The 17,735-nt window shown below is 38.3% G+C and overlaps 1 protein-coding gene across 1 annotated transcript in view; it reads right to left on the bottom strand.

The window, feature by feature from the left end:
• Nucleotides 1-885: 885 nt before the first annotated feature.
• Nucleotides 886-17,735, bottom strand: part of LOC146482892 (uncharacterized) — a 41,443-nt gene continuing 24,593 nt past the window's right edge. Inside the window, exons 2-3 of the mRNA XM_085106505.1 lie at nt 3,227-5,949; nt 886-2,733 (exon numbers count right to left, since the gene is read on the bottom strand). Coding sequence (XP_084962631.1) covers nt 3,236-5,949 — 2,714 coding nt within the window. The 3' untranslated portion in view covers nt 886-2,733; nt 3,227-3,235. The remainder of the gene's footprint in view (nt 2,734-3,226; nt 5,950-17,735) is intronic.

Genomic DNA, 17,735 nt, shown 5'->3' with positions numbered 1-17,735 from the left:
TGTTGTTAATTTGTCGTTCAGTTTTTTTAGCCAATAAGTGTTTAATTCTCATAACGGTCTTTCAGCTGTTTATCTAGCATGTCGACGATGGTACGTCGAAAGATAGTCGCTGTTCCAGTCTTCCCTATGCACGTAAAACTGAAAGGCTTTTGGTTTCTTTTGTTTGCTCAGTTGTAAGCTGGTCTATTCATGACCCACCTAAGGATAATGCTCGTAAACAGTCGCTATTTTTATCTTTATGGCGCGCGAACATTGGATACAAGAGTGAATTAAGGCCACTCTTCTCTCGACCCACAAACATAGAAATGGTGACTGGGTATGAATCTGTCCAAGAAGGACCTTAACGGTGGCTTCGGAGGTCTTTAAAGGGGCAGTGTCACCTTTTATAAGTGCCACTTTGAATAGCGAAAAAAAATATTTGTATCGGATGGGACCATTAAAATAATGGTTCAATTTTTTTTACAAATAACCCTTCTAGGGAACAAAAACTAGGGTCAATTATTTTTGTCTGGAGATGGCTCAGATGGAAATGGATTGAAACTGACCAATCTTTTGAAGTTCCTCGTGTGAATTTAAAACTGATTGTATTCTATTATCACGCGGAGAAATCATTTCAAACTTTCCTCCCGCTGCTCTAAGAGCGATTTCATGAGGTTCTTTGTGAAATATTTAAGCTGTTTTGGCCAACATACAGCAAAATCTCCGCGACGGTTCCCCCTCAGCTTAAAATAAATGAAATAAAATATTTGGATTCTACTGTTCTCAAACCAAACACGTTTTACAGATTTCACTTTTTTAATGTTAATGTTTACAACAGTCTCACTTATTATATTCGCTACACTTATTGTTCTATAATGGGGCGGTTTACAGGATACTGGATAGACTTTCATTCCCTTACGACTTGAACACTTGCTGACATCGTATTAACAAAAGCCGTTTTGATGAAGCTGTAAGTTTCATTTTGTAACGAAATCTTCAAACTTAATCGGAAATATGAAACAAACAGTCATGTCACGTTTACATGACCCCAGAATGGGTTTTCGTACAAAAATTAAGATTCCTTATCCGGTAAAAATTTTGGGTTGAAATCACATCGTTTTTACTCAGTGACATTGAACGATACTATGGAAACGAATCCACCGGTTTGAAAGTCGTTCAGGTATCATGTAAACACAACTAGCTTACTTACTGACTTTATAGAGCAGTTTTCAATTGAGTACGTGTCAAACACAAAGTAAGTACTCTAACCAATCAGAACAGACGTAAACAGTCCGGTGAACCAATCAGAATTCGAAGCAAATACATGTAACCTGTAACCTTGGCCAAGCGCGGGAAAACCTGTGATATCAAGGCACGATTGGCTTTGGCTTTGCTTCCCATTGGTTGAGAAAGTGCCGCGAGTTTTGATAACGAATCAGAAAACATAGTAAAGCAAAACCAAAGCAAACGCGAAATTACTTCGACACCAAATTGAAGAATGCTCTATACCTACTTATTTGCCTAGTTACTTACATATATACATAAAAGGATCTGCGCAAGGTTGTTTAAAGGACTATTGCGCCAATTTAGAATTGACGTCTTCTCTGAACGGAAAAAAGCCTGTAATAAAAACATTATCTTATGTTTGACTTTAGAAAAAAAATAATTCCACGATGAAAATAAGAGGACCACTCGATTATGGCATCTTGTGAAAAACAAAAAAGCAATGAATTCTTTTTGACAAAAACCAAGCGTATTTCTTAACTTGTTCTCTCAAAATTAATGGGATTTCAAACAACCGAGCCCTGATCAGCTCAAAGATAATAATTGCGTCATAATTCTTCTGAGCCTATTTAGCCGGTCAAAGCTAACTGCATCACTTGTTGTTGTTATTCATACACAAATTACTGAGTTTTTGAGTCTTCGCCCTCTTGTAATCAGGTTTCTATGAGTTAACTCGCAGTCTTAGACTGTTAAAATCGATTTCTTGGTTTTTTGGGCTCTTTCTAACTTTGTAAACACACGAGGATGTTAGAGACTGTCCTTAGTTATGACAAGCACAATTTTGCGGCTAAGATAATCGTATTTTAAGAAAAGAACACGCAATTTCTACCACTTGGAGAAAATCATATTTACATGGGAAACTGAAAACACTCTGACAAACGTCATTTTTTAAAAATCAAAGTTCTTGCTTCTAAGTATGGGTAGATAAACCGTTAAATTTGGCCTAAGTAGCCACATTTCTTCTGAATTAACATTTAAGTAATGATTTGTTCTCAATATTGTCTGATAACGAGTAATGACATAAAAAATTTATGAAATGACATCAAAATATCTTAACAATGTTGGTATGTTATTTGTTATGCAGCTATAAAAAATTAAATGTAACGTCAGATTCATGTGTGCAGTTTTCTTAACGTTACATCGAAAAGAGCAAAATTACATTTTGAATACTTCATAACGTGAAGTGCCATTTTGGAAAATGCGCACTAAAAACAAGCCTGTACATGTCCTTCTCTCCAGATATATTACAAACCACAAAAGCAAAGGCTTAATGAAGTAACTTCATTTTGTTTCCCTTTCATTTGTTACTGATTTACTGCTTTTCTTTTTTTTTTTTCCGGCCATTACATCTAAGATATTTACACTACATACAAGTTCCCGTGATAGTTTGCATCACACCAAATGGATGTCATCAATGGATCAGTCAGACTCTCTTAGTAGTCCTCTCTTGTCTAGAGTGTGATGACACTTCTGCCAACCAAAAAAAATGTGAGGGATTAGTTTCGCTTGAGGCTCTAAATTTAGAAGTTTGCGGAGTTCAGGTGAAGCGCTTAATTTTTTTTGTTTGCCAGAAAAAAAGGAGAGACAAAAACGAACAAAATTGAAGACACTACCCACGAAGGCCACGACATATTTTTGGCAACACATTAACAATTTCCCTTAATCAGCGAGACTCCTGGTGCCTCAATTTTTATTTTCTGAACGCCTGGAAAAGGCTAGTGTAAGAAAAGTAAGACATTTTTGCATGGTACCAAGGAAACACGAAAACGAACATCTCATGGCATCCTTTCAGTTAAAGCTATCCCCTCGTTTTAATAAACAGCAGAAGGCTTGGTTATTGAAATAATATTTAGACAGATTTTGCAACTATTCCTCTGGCAACAATTCAGCTTTCTTTGCAGTTAGCTGTCCTTGTTTATCATAAAATTACTTCTGTTTAAAGTTAAACACAAACTAAACTTACCATTCTGTTTCATTTCCTTTCTCCAAATTCAAACGTCACGTCATCACCAATCAGCACAAATGGAGCCCAGTACTTCAAGTCACGGAACTGCTCTGACTCGCGCAGGGATTTCACAGCCTGGTGAAGAGCCACACTCGCGCTTTTTCCTTCCGCCAGGTGTTGGTAGAAGTGTTTCATGAACTCCATGGTGGCCTCGTCATCAATCGCCCAGAGTGACACCAGAACAGAGCGAGCACCAGCACACAAGAAAGCCCGCGCGATACCAACCACGCCCTCAGACTTGACTTCTCCCCGGCCACTGTGACAGCAGCTAAGCACAACGAGTCTTGCTCGCAGACGAACGGCTTGTATATCTGACATTGTTAATATGTAGCATTCTTTCCCAGGGACGCGAGATGTCCAGCCTGGGTTTGGGGCCAACAGAATTTCTCCAGTTTCAGCTCTCCCGTGTGCGGCAATGTGCACCAAAGCCACCGACTCGAATCTTTTCATCACTTCGTCTTTAGTCGCATCTCGTCCGGTGAGAGGTGTGGTCTTCAGAAGTTTTCCAATCATCTCCACTTCCTTTCTGGCGAATGGAAGCTGCTTCCAAATGGGCTTACCAAACACGTTGGTAACTTCTTCCAAACATGGATCTCCCACGAGCAGCGCCCCACTCCTACTGTGAAAGTCCTCGGGCGCATCTGCGATCAGTCGTAAAGCGGTCAACGAGGGAACGATGGTGATCCTGATTGATTCAATAAGCGCAGAGTAAGGAGCCAGCAAAAATGGACCATCTGGAACAAGGAGTAACTGGTCACCTTCGAGCAAGTCTGCAATGGGGCCAATAATAACATCATACAGCTGGCGCAAAGAATTGACAGAGGAGGTCGGTGATCGGTCTGTTTCCTCAGCAGCTTCTCTGTTGGACGGAGGGTCATCACATACTTCATCCATTGACCGATCCTCGCACATTACCTGAGCACCTACAGCAATGTCTCTCAAAGTAGCATCTATTAGCAACTTGCAACTATCAGGTTCTATTTCCTTTTGCTTAAAGAGAATCTCTTTCCCTCTTCGCAGCAACCAAAAACTGATCGCATTTTCATCAAGTGCAACAAAAACTATTTCTGTAGTTAAATTGTTTAATATACAGGTAATTGTCTCCTTAGGTTCAGGTAAAGCGGACGGTGATGAGTCGACTCCATACTTTTCTTTTAAAACATCGATCAAGGCCTGTGCTCGTCCTTGCTTAGCAGAATACAAAGCCTCGTCAGTCTCTCCAGTCTTCACAAGAGTACTCCATAACGAAGTGTACGCACACTGGTGGAGATTACGAAAGCTTATTTTCCACATATCTTTTGACTGTAGAAGAGCTCTTATGTCATCAAAGGTTTTTACGCTCGATCGATAACAATCAAGTGCCTCACTCAAAGAACCCACCCATTCATAATTATGACCTAATAAATGGCATGATTCTGCCTCGTGAAACTTATCCCCTAACTCTTTAGCAATACTAAGGCTTTGTTTGTGATACTCTACTGCTACTTTAAAATTACCTAGTCGGGAATACACATTGCCCAATCTGTCATAAGTAATTCCCTCTGCAGCCCTGTTACCCGATTCTTTCGATATAACAAGACTTTGTTTCGTGTACTCCATGGATTGTTCAAAATCACCCAAGCGTAAAAGAGCTGCACCCAGCTTTCTAAAAGCGGACCCCTCATTATCCCTGTCCCCAATTTCTTGAGCGATACTCAGACTATGTTCCCAACACTCAAAGGCCTGTTTAAAATCAAGCATACTGTAATAAGCATTGCCCAGGTTGCCATACGCTCCTCCCTCCCCATCCCTGTCCCCTAATTCTTTAGCAATATTAAGATGTAGTTTGTGATACACACCGGCTTGTTTAAAATTACCCATACTGTAATAAGCATTGCCCAGGTTGCCATACGCTCCTCCCTCCCCATCCCTGTCCCCTAATTCTTTAGCTATATTAAGATATAGTTTGTGATACTCTGCGGCTTGTTTAAAATTACCCATACTGTGATAAGCATTGCCCAGGTTGCCATACGCTCTTCCCTCCCCATCCCTGTCCCCTAATTCTTTAGCAATAGTAAGATCTAGTTCGTGATACTCTGCGGCTTGTTTAAAATTACCCATACTGTCATAAGCATTGCCCAGGTTTCCATACGCTCTTCCCTCCCCATCCCTGTCCCCTAATTCTTTAGCAATACTAAGATGTAGTTCGTGATACTCTGCGGCTTGTTTAAAATTACCCAGACCGCGATAAGCAATGCCCAAGTTGCCATACGCTCGTTCCTCCCCATCCCTGTTCCCTAATTCTTTAGCAATATTAAGATGTAGTTCGTGATACTCTATGGCTTGCTTAAAATTGCACTGGCTGTTGTAGACCACGCCCAGATTGAAACAGGCTATTGCCTCCCAAGCCCTGTTCCCTAATTCTCTAGCAATACTAAGATGTAGTTTGTGGCACTCTATGGCTTCTTGGAACTCACGCAGACGGTGATAAGCACCGCCCAGATTGCAATACGCTTCTCCCTCCTTAGACCTGTTTCCTAATTCTTTAGCAATACTAAGATGTAGCTTTTGATACTCTATGACTTGTTTAAAATTACCCTGACTGTGATAAACATCAGCCAGTTTAGAATAGGTATTTCCCTCCCGCTCTCTATCGCCCAATTTTTTAGCAATGCTAAGCTCTTGCTTGTGCTTCACTATATCTTCTGACTCGTCCTCCGCCATTTAGTTAGACGATGACCGGAGATCGTATCAAATGTGCTTTGTTTCACAAAGGACGTTCCTAGAAAAAGACAAAGTTTGAGAACTTTCCCATTTGTACTTAATTTCTCTGACTCTGATATCTTTCGCACATAAATTTACACTGACAGACACGGAATTCCTGTTAAAGGGCTTGATGCAAGCTACATTTCTCTTTTGTCCGTTTTGTTGAAAGGATAATTACAGAACCATGTTCTGTTGTTTCAATTCGCTTAACGTATCTGTGGCAACTTCAAGTTCAAGGGCGATGAGAGCAATAAGTAAAATTAAGTAAAGTTCAAAACAAATGCCTTGTTGGAAATGACTTGTTTTGCAAGACCCTGGACTCGGCCGCCTTAGAAACTAGGAACTGAGCTGGTAGTTAACATAACGTCATTTGAGGAATTGAGCAAGTTGGTCTTATTAACATGGCACGTGCAAATGACTTACTGGCAGGCTGTACCGTTCACTGCTTCTCAAAATCGGGGCTTCTTGGAGTCAGTTACATCAGCTCAATAAACAGGAATGATGACTCTGTAAATAAGTTATTTACAGACATACAATTACAACGGTAAAGGGCGGCCGGAGACAAAGGAAGGAGTGCTTGGGAAGGTGTAATTTACATGTAATAACATGCATGTCATTCAGTTTTAGTTCGATCAATTGTCACGCACTTATGATAATTGCGGCAACGAGAATCGAAACAGAAACTTTAAATGTTACTAATCTTGATCAAAGAAATGAAATTTCAAACATTTGACAGAATTGTCAGCCTACTCTAAGGAATAATTAGAGTTACACGAGTGAGGAGCAATTTTTAGTCGAGGGTTAACTTTGAAAACAGACAAAGGGAAGATGTGGTTTCGATTTCCCTTTGAAGAAATTCTTGTATTTCGGGCTGCCTTGTGTTCGAGTTTTTGGTGTGCATCCCTGAGCAAGTAATAAAGAAAGCCCTCAACATCAAGTCGAGGCAGCATCACATCATAAAAACGAAACGTCGTTTCAGCCATTCATTCACAAAGGAACTGGGTGGTGTTTACAAGGAAGAGAGATAACAGTACAAAGTCATCCCTTATTTTAATAAAAGAACATTTCTTAGATAAGGTTAATTAGCCAAAATAAATCTAGACTGGCAAAAAACAAACAAACAAAAATACAACAACAACAACAACAAAAAACAGCAAAGACTAAAAAGGTTGAAATAGTTGTTGAACTGCACATTCTGGATTTATGTTTTTCGCTGTACCGATAAAAACTCAGTATTTTAATACCTAGTTTTAAAAAAAGCACAAATGCATGACGTTTATGAAGGAATAAAAATAACCGAGGGTTTTGCTTTCGAATCAGTTCGGCGTTTCTTTTTCGATTCCTAGAATTTGAGGTGCTTCGCTGACGAGTTTTCGACATATTTCGTTTTCCAGTATCAATTTCTTCACTTTCTAGTTGTGGTAGCTTCGTTTTCTTCACTTTGAGTTTTGGATGCACGGTTTTCGAATTTAGAATAATAATGAGGTATTCGTACTCGACACTTTTAGAAGTAAATCTACTTTGAGCCTAAGTTTCCCCCATCCACCCTCTCCCCCAGGCGTCACACAATCACATCTTCATTACACCTTAGTATAAAACGCGCTCTCCTCGTACCCCTTACATCCCCAGTAAACAAATTTAGTTATCAGATTACATATACATGACAAGCGCGCATGAGGAACCTGTGCATCATCTCCCCGAATAAATAAAATAGCTCCTAACTGGAAATTAAACCTGACAACACTTTATTGCCGCCTGTTTAAGAAAACCTGAACTCATTTGGCACGAAACAATTTGACAGCTTTCCAAGATTGGCCAAACTGGTAAAATCAATAACATGACGGAATGGTGATTGTGACGTGACATTTTGATCCTCGACCACAGAAGGACAAGGAAACACTGCACCAAGCACGACAAAAGTCTCAATAACATCGTATTTAAGTTACTAAGTGGCTGTTTCATGCTGCCACTACGTGTTGCTACGTGTATAGCGTGGCACGATCGAGGCCGAGTTTTAAATTTTCGTTCGACAGACAAATGTCAACATAATTTTCCCAGTCACCAAATGGGAGTGAGTTGAAAAACAGCAGGGAGTCTTACAAATTAATCTGTTAAAATCTAACACAAGCGACTAACTCACCTCTTACTGAAATGCTGCTGGCGGTTTCGTCAGGAAACTTGATAGAAACTCTCTACAAATAAGAAATTTGAAAACAAACAATTAATATCCAGCCTACTGACATTATCTCCAAAACTAGTGGCTGCCAAAATAGGAAGAAGAAAGTTAACACAAGGAAAGGTAAGAGCTGATTTAAATGTAGCAAGCGGGAGCAAAATATTACAGCCGGAAAACCGGCCAATAACCCGATGAAAATATTCTTCCCTGTAGAAACATTGACAAGCAAATATATTAAGGAATTGAAATTTAACTTTGAATTCCTTTAAAAATTTAAAAATAGTTTGCGGGCGATACAACAGTGATTTCAAGAAACGTAGAATCTCTCAAAGCTTTTTCTTACGATAATTGACAACTTTGGCGAAATATGTGAGATGACGTCTGAAATTCAACAAAAATGAAATAAGAGCTGACGTGGATAGGCTCTCAGAAAGGTGGCAGGAAAAAGACCTTTCAAGTGTATCATGTAAACGGTTAACTAAAACATTTTGGGACTTTTTGTCATAAGATGAGCATTAAAAAAAAAACAACAACAACAAAAAAGAAAAAACGATTGACTGTATCTTGTAATGTAAATGTAATTTACTGTAATGTATTTATTATGTTTCAAGTTTCAAGTTTCAAGTTTATTTAAAAAGACAATAAATAGCAGTAATTAGCGGATCCATTCAGCTTTTGACCTATTGTCCTGATTTCTCTCGTAAGCGATCACATTTTCCTGCACCAAGCTAAGGGTGGTATGTTGCAGAAAACTGCTCAAATATTTGACACAAAGCCTTTGCTCTAACTTGAGATTATTCTTAGAAAACCGGGAGGAAAATATTAAGGGATTTCTACGAGGAAGAACAAATTATAAACAGTTTTAGGCGATTCCTCTATAATACACTGCATAGAAGAACCTGAAAAATTTTTTTCAAGTTGCCATCCATTTCCATCCCAGCCATCCGAAGATGAAGATAATTTCTAATACTGTAAAGGAGTAGGGTTATTAATTGTTAACAAAACTGAACCATTATTTCAACGTTCCTATCGCAACAAAGATGATTTATAGCTACTTAAAGTGACACTAAAAATTAAGGTGACACTCGGCTCCTTTAAGAGAGAGTAGCCTTTTTGGTTTAGACGTTACTGGAACTGAAAGCCGTGCTTGGGTAACAAAGGAAATAAAAATTGTCGCCCAGATCAATCCATCGTTGTGGGATGAGTATTTACAGTTTCACAGATACATACTCCGATGTGAGGGCTAAAAGGATTTTTCCCTGAAACTTTATAGATATCAAAGCGAAATATACAGTTTAGACTTCAGCGCCCAACTGAATCTGAGAACATTTTTCGGTAAGTGTATCGCCCGTACCGCGTCGTTACTGGCTAGAAAATTAAAGCTGCCTTAATCTTGATTCATGGATATCCTTCATAAGTAAGTAAAATTCAAAATACAAGTCTCGTCAGTAATGTGTACAACATTTGTGAGACTCTGATCTTAATTCGGCTGATTCGGAAACTATGGCAACTCATTGGGTGTGTTAGTAAGGCTGCAAATTAAATTGCAGTGGAACATAATTTGAGGAATTTTTGAAGTTGCTCAGTGAAAAGCGTAGACTAAAGCAGTGGATCTTAAACAAAGAACACAAATAATACGTGAATAGTTTGTATCTCTTATCTGCTTATGTGCAAAGGAACGATTATTTAACCTGCGAGTATCATACGAAGCCGTGATGACTTACCGTTGACTGCTTTCCCAAATCGATCCTTCTTGGAGTCAGTTCTAACCAACTTAGTTCACTGAAATGGCGATTCTGCAAGCAAATAAGTAATTTGATGAAAAACAAATAAGTAAGTTACTCGTAAAATAACTATCCTGTAACATGCTTTCTAAAATCACATTACGCGACGCATATTACAAAGTACAAGGGCGGGATAGAGAGCAACATTTTGCCGAAAATAGTGAGTGTAGATTGCACGTTATACACAATGATTGTAATCACTTTGAAAAATTAACGTTTAACAGCTGCCAAGGAATGACTGAATCTCAAAATTGCCAACTTGTAACTTACCTCTTGTTTAAAAGTTCACTTTAAATCAAAACTGCGCGACATTCGTTAGGTCCAGAACAAATTCGAGGATTATACATGAGGACGTGTCTTTTTATAGCATAACGGCGGAAGTCTTCTATATTTTTGGGTTTCTTTTTAACTTTATTTTTAGACTTTCAAGCAATAACTATTGCGTCACTAAGTTCAGAAACAGAAAGTTCAAATACTGAATTTGCAGCTTGTAAAAAATAACTCACCTCGAAGAGCAACAAAAGAGTGTACTTTATTCCTCGTGAATTGACGTTTAACTAACAAAATCAACAAAGGAGTGGTTGTAGATTCGTTTTCAAGTTTTAGTATTTTGGGTGTCTCTTTTTTTCTCGTGTGCGAACTCTATATTTCGTTTTCGAATGTAATGCTTCCCTGTTTGTAGGTCTGAGCTCAGATCATTTAAAAATCGCTCCTTTTCACGTCTGGTCAACGACACATCCCTGTGTGTGGCCGCGCCACGAATCTAGCGAAACATTAGACACGAGTGTTTTACTGGAAAATACACCAGTGGTACGTAAATTTCATACGAAACTACATCCGGGACCCGAGTGGCGTATTTTCCATATCCTCACTGGTGAGGATATTGATGACGTCATTTTCCGCTTTTTCGGTTGTTTAATTTGTGAAAACAGTCAGTGAAAAATGGCCAGCGATAGATTTGCCTATATAATAAAAAAGAGGATATTACAAGGAGGCGCGAAGATATGAATTTTATTTTCTCTTGTTAAAAACAATATTTTACTCACTCGCTGCGCTCGCTCGTAAAAAGTTGTTTTTACCATTCGATAATAAAATTCATATCTTCGCATCGTCGTGTAATATCCTCTATTTATCCATTCATGGACAAATGGTCTGTTTACAAAGAGAGGGAATAACCCTTGAAAAAAATGTGTGATGTTTGTCAACAAGCTAAAATAAATGATTATTTTGTTTTCGAACTTCAAGGTGTTTTCGAATTCCAGGGTGCTTAGCTTTTTGGTATCTGGAATGAAACCACGTGTGAGAGCCTGTTCTGACTCATGATCATTCTTGGCCAGTTATATGATGATCTAGTCGCGCCAAAAGCTGACACTAACAATATATACTGCTACCGCTTTTTCTGTTGTTTTTACTTTTTTTCCCATTCTTAATTTTTTTTGCCAAGGAGAGGGGGGAGAGGGGAGGGGGGGGGGGGGGGGGGGCTCCACTATGTAAGCTGCATCAGTATGTGCATGTCGCCCCAAAGGGTATGAATTTTGAGCTGCTCACACGGTTGTTTAAAGAATAGACAACTCTCTCGAGTGGATACATTTAATTGCTATCCAGCTAATAAAATGTACATGCACCAATACATTAATTTCATCCGATGCGTAAAGTTACCAGTTCTTTGGACAACCTAGGCCTTGTCTGAAAATGGGTACCGGAAGATTACTTAATTTGGTTTGTAGAAAGGAGCCGCATAGGTACGGTCCCCCAGCCCCCCTCCCCCCCCCCCCCCCCGCCACTACTACTACCACCACCACCAAAAATTCCGAGGGCTATATACCCCAAGGGTTTTGTTAAGGGAATAATTATACTAAGGTGCCGACGTACTTTAATTCGCCAGGAGCGCTTTTTGATCAGAAACTTTCATAGTCGAAACTCATGGTCATGCCACGAATCTAACTCACAAAAATGAGGCGTTTGCAGATCATGGGTTTTTGTCTTTTATTCGAGGCGTTCAACTGAAGATGGCAGCGCTTAGAAACTGCCTAACGGGGTCCCCTGCTGATCAGTCTTTCAAACCTTCGTTTATTTTGGTTAACGGACTCGAAGCCCAGAAAGTGAAAGAAATTCTAACAAGGGCTGCTGCCATTAAGCCATTTCCGAGTCGCAAAGCTGAGCTTTTCATGTCAAAATTATGTTTCTTTGAAAACTTAATTTTTCTATTAAAAATTATGCACGAAGCCTCGCTTTCATAATGACGTCCAGAGCAACTCGGAAATGACCTATTGTCTGGACAACAACACAGTAACAACAACAGCAACAACAACGACAAACATGAAACTGACCACAAGTTAGTTCGCACTGACCGTCCAAAAACTTTGACAATGAAGTCAGTGACGAAGTCACACAAATCTATTCCTTTGTAAATGCTTTTTGCCAACTATGACTGAAATTAGGGCTGTTTTTAGCAGTTTACATTGAATGCAGATGCTATGGTAACTTTTTAATCTCGAAAATGACCGAAACTCTTTTACCAATGTTTATGTATTTGTTTATATCATTATTACAGTTTCCCCCGATAAAGAGTGCATGGTCGGTAATGATCGATTATAACTAAACAAAAATGGAATCTAAAAACAAAATCTTCTAAATTTCTTCCCTCTGTCTTCTAGCTAGAATGTGCCACAGTTTTGACCCAGGGAAACCGTAAACTCCCCTAAATAACATTCAAACCTCGTTCAAACTTCTTAGATCTGTGTTTAAACGTTTGCGAGTTTCCATAAATGTTCTTGTTTCTTGGGTTTTTCTTTTGGAGTTGTTGGAATTTGACAGATAGCCTGCGTGTCTGGTGCTATAAAGAAGAGGGGAGGGGATAGGGAATTGGGCACACGCAAGAAGCGAGGGGAGCGCAAACGCTCACGCGCGCGCCGTTCCAACTAATTCGCGCGCGCGTCTGATTTAAGGTGGGGGTAAACGTGAATTAGAACGGGAGTCTAAAATGTTTAAAGAAGGGATAAAAGAAAGAAAAAGATTTTTGGACAGTTGATCCCCACGCAAGAGCACCCCAGGTTGCTAGTGGACTAACTTGGTTTCCGTCTATTAATTATTAACAACAAATTCTAATTTTAAAACTTCACTAAATCTTCAATATTTCTTATTTCTCTTAATTTTACCAATCCTTTTAGAAAAAGTATCTCCTCCTAAATGTACCCAAAAATCAACCAAAAATTCACAAAACACCCCACAACACAGATTCACGTAATGAGCAGACAGTTTTTGGATTGCTTGAAACATGAACGAGATATTTTCATTAAACCGATTTTAAGCGGCGTGAAAACGGCTTTCAGGGCTACCCTGGCTTAATGATTTACACCTTTAAATAGATCTCTCCAAAAAAAGACAGTGCTGAATAGTTTTCATTTAAATCTGTTTCACAATCGAAACGTCATGGGTTTTCCCCTCTTCAGTCAACTGGAAACCGTTCATACTAACAAGCCTTCGTTTTCGATGTGGAATATTTCGGTTTGTACCCAAGACATATTTTGGCTGTGGAACGCAGAGACCAAGAAGTCAATCTCCCAGGCTGCATCCATCATAGTAGTCATTCCAAGTACGATTAGGCTAACCCAGGATAAGCATTAACGTCTGGTTTATGAAAGTTGACAAAAAAAAAATGGTCTACAGTTCCGCAAATATTGGAGACATTCAAGATTTTCTGCACGGATTCAAAAGTTAGAACCACCATGTACGGTACCAAACAGTATCACTGGAAACCAAAAGTGCTGCTCAGTAGTTTTCATTTGAATGGTCATACTTTAGGATTTCAGAGTGGAGGTATGTGAACTGGTCAAATCAGGCTAAAAGATTAAAAATTGAAGATTTTAACAAAATGTTTATTCCTAAGTAGAACTGCGATTCTTGACTTTTATTTCAAGATAACTCTTCCATACAAGAGCCTTTCTATGGGTATTTCCGAAGAAATCGAAGACGCGAAGATCACCGCGGAAAAAAAGAAAATCTCAAGATTCTTGGTTTTCACATGACGTCACAAAAAACTGAAATTCATAACTAAACACAATTTTGGGTTTTTATCTTCATCACATATAAGAAAATCTAAATTTCTATCGGTTTGCTTGTTTTCAGCAGGATAGCATTCTTTGTTTTGAAAATAGAGCAGTTTGAATTTTAGATTTTTGCGCAGTGCGTGACAGAAGGATTGCTGCTCTAAACATGTCACGTACATGAAAACATCGATTCGCCTCGTGTTTTTTTTTAGGTCTGATCAGCTAACATGTAATAGAGGTGTTAATGTCAATGTGTGAAAGTTCAGCAGAGAAAAAAAAAGGCTTTGAAATAGCCATGGTAAACTCCAGATGTTTTTGCTGGTTTCCGGCCGCCATGTTAATGCCCATCAGACGGGGCACCAACATGGCGTCCCATACTAAACTCTGTAATTTTCCGTGGTACCTTTTCTCGAATAACTCGATTAGGAGATATCGCGCAGCCCTGTGGCTTTCACACGTTGTTTATGTATCACTCTTCTACAACAAATCAATTTCTTGACTTTATCTATTGAATGGTTGAGGATTTAATTTTTTCACTTGCGTGACGATGTGTGAGGTGAAAACCACCTATTGAAGCGAAGATCTGAAAATTGACCAAAATTCGCGTGATCAAATTGAACACTCAGATATAAAACTGTCAAAACTCTGTCTCATAAACACTACAGAAAATATCTGTTATTTTTGAATTTTGGCATTTGACCACATTTCTGTGTTAAAATCAGTGGGGTTGACAGACCTGCGAGACTCCCACTGTGTGTCCGTTGTGTTGATAAAAGCCTTTTCAGTTTTGGTTTTACAAGCAATTCTTTAAGCGATTTTCCTTTTGCATAAGAGAATCTTCCTTTTAGATCAAAATGTTATGCAACCGCTCTTAATAGTGTTTCTCTTAATCGTGAGGGGGAATTCTCAAATATACTAATTGGAGGGTTTCATACTTATCACTAAGAGCCGTAAGGATTAGGTTTTGATATGTCATTGTGTATGCTAGCTCTGTGCCATTTGTTAAGGCTTATCGGCTTGGATTGACTTGAAGATTTTAGGTAGCGCTAAATAAATGTTATCTTTAAAGATACTGGATCCGTGGATTTCTTAACTCGTGAATTCATGCTTCTGCTATTGTATCTCGCTGCGTGAAGATGGCACGGATATGAGGGTCTAACAGATCCTCGTCTTTACAAAGCTTATCATTGTTGTCTCTTGCTTGCGAGAGTTATAGATCGTTTTCACTCACGTGACCAAATCCTTGACTACCGTTGCTACGCCGCCATATTGGCGTACCTAAATTGTAAACAAACTAGTAGCGGCGCTTTCGAAGAACATGGTTTTGTCTCTGATTGTTGGCTGTGGCAGGAAAAGTGGACGAGATAAAAGGATATACTTTGCAAGGGTGCCTTCCATCGTTACAAATGAGGGTTAAAAAGCTCAAGAATTGTCAGAGGAGAGAAGATCGCGCTGGATTTCAGCGATAAGTCGTAACGACCTCACTGAAGAGATCTTAGAGCACGATCGTGTTTGCAAAAAGCACTTCGTTTCAGAAAAAGCGGCTTAAAGCTGGGATAAATTTAATATTGACTGGTTTCCAACATTACCGTGATTTGGGACACAAGAAAGTTTCGTTTGTGACTACGCGTAACCTAATTTTCGTTAAATTGCACACCGGAAATATTCAATGACTTATGCGCGCTAAGTCAAAATTCAAAAACTATAATTCGTATGAAGAGGCTTAAACTTTCGTTGAATTTGGATTAGAATACACTATCCATTAAAAAAAAGTAGCACCATAGCACAAAAAATAAGAGATATAGAGGCAAATGAATGCAACCGCTTGTGAACACGTACCTGAATTTTCGTTCAATTACACGCAGGAAAAAATTCACTTACTTGTAGGCGAAACGTCAAAACTCAAAAACTATCAATTGTATGGGTAAGATTAAACTATTGCTGAATTTGGAAAACAATATGCTGTTGATTAAAAAAAAAAGGAGCAGAATAGAAAAAATAATAAGAGTGATACAGGCAAATGAATGCAACCGCTTGTGAACGAGTAACCCAATTTTGGTTAAATTACACACCAGAAATATTCAATGACTTGTGCGCGCTAAGTCAAAACTCAAAAATTATAAATTGTATAAAGAAGCTTAAACTTTCCTTGAATTCGGAGTAGAATACACTATTTATTAAAAGAAAAGTAGCACCATGGCACAAATAATAAGAAAGATAGAGGCAAATGAATGCAACCGCTTGTGAACGCGTAGCGCAATTTGCGTTAAATTACACGCCAGAAAATTTCAATTATTTGTGCGCGCAACGTCAAAACTCAAAATTTATAAATTGTATGGATAAGATTAAAATATTGCTGATTTTGGAAAACAATACAATGTGAATTTAAAAAAAAGTAGCCGCCTAGGTCAAATAATGTGAGAGATAGCGGCAAATGAATGCAAAAGCTTGTGAACGTGTAAATCAATTTTCGTTAAATTACACACCTATAAAATTCAATTGCTTGTGCGCGCTAAGATAAAACTCAAAAACTATATATTGTATGAAAAAGCTTAAACTTTCCTTGCATTTGGATTAGAATACACTATCCATTAGAAAACAAATAGCACAATACCACAAATAATGAGAGAGATAGAGGCAAATGAAAGCAACCACTTGTGAACGCGTAACCCAAATTTTGTTAAATTACACACCCGAAATATTCAATGACTTGTGCGCGCTAAGTCAAAACTCAAAAACTATAACTTGTATAAAAAAGCTTAAACTTTCGTTGAATTTGCATTAGAATACACTATCCATTAAAAGAAAAATAGCACCATAGCACGAATAATAAGAGAGATACAGGCAAATGAATGAAACAGCTTGTGAACGCGTAACTGATTTTTGAAACACTAACAGACAGTCGATAACCACGCAAGAGCACCCCAGGTTGTTAGTGCATTAACTTGGAATCCGTCTATTAGCTATTAACTACAAATTCTAATTTTAAAAATTCACTAAATCTTCAACATTTCTTATATCTTTTCATTTTACCAATCCTTCAAGAAAAATTATTTCCTTCCAAATATACCTAAAAACTACCCAAAAATTCATAAAACACCCCAAATCATTGATTTGTGTTATGAATGGAGGGTTTTTGTATTGCTTGAAATGCAAACAAGATATTTCCATTTGACCGATTTTAAGCGGCGTAAAAACGGCTTTCAGGTAAACCCCCACCTTAAATTACACGCAGGAAAAATTTAATTACTTGTGCGCGCAACGTCAAAACTCATAAACTATAAATTGTATGGATCAGATTGAACTATTGCTGAACTTGGAAAACAATACTTTGTTAATTTAAAAAAAAACACCATAGCACAAATAATAAGAGAGATACAAGCAAATGAAGGCAACAGCTTCTGAATAGGTAGCGCAACTTGCGTTAAATTACAAGCCGGAAAATTTCAATTACTTGTGCGTGCAACGTCAAAACTCAAAAACTAAAATCGTATCGATAAGATTAAACTATTGCTGAATGTGGAAAGCAATACGCTGTGGATTAAAAAAAGGAGCAGCATAGAACAAATAATAAGAGAGATAGAGGCAAATGAATGCAACAGCTTGTGAACGCGTAACCCAATTTTGGTTAAATTACACACCGGAAATATTCATTGACTTGTGTGTGCTAAGTCAAAACTCAAAAACTATAAATCGTATGAAGAAGCTTAAAC

Source organism: Pavona decussata, unplaced genomic scaffold (assembly GCF_977016875.1).
Source record: "Pavona decussata unplaced genomic scaffold, jaPavDecu1.1 SCAFFOLD_41, whole genome shotgun sequence".
In the NCBI taxonomy this organism is placed as follows: Eukaryota; Metazoa; Cnidaria; class Anthozoa; order Scleractinia; family Agariciidae; genus Pavona; species Pavona decussata.
This window is presented reverse-complemented; position numbering and strand designations above follow the sequence as displayed.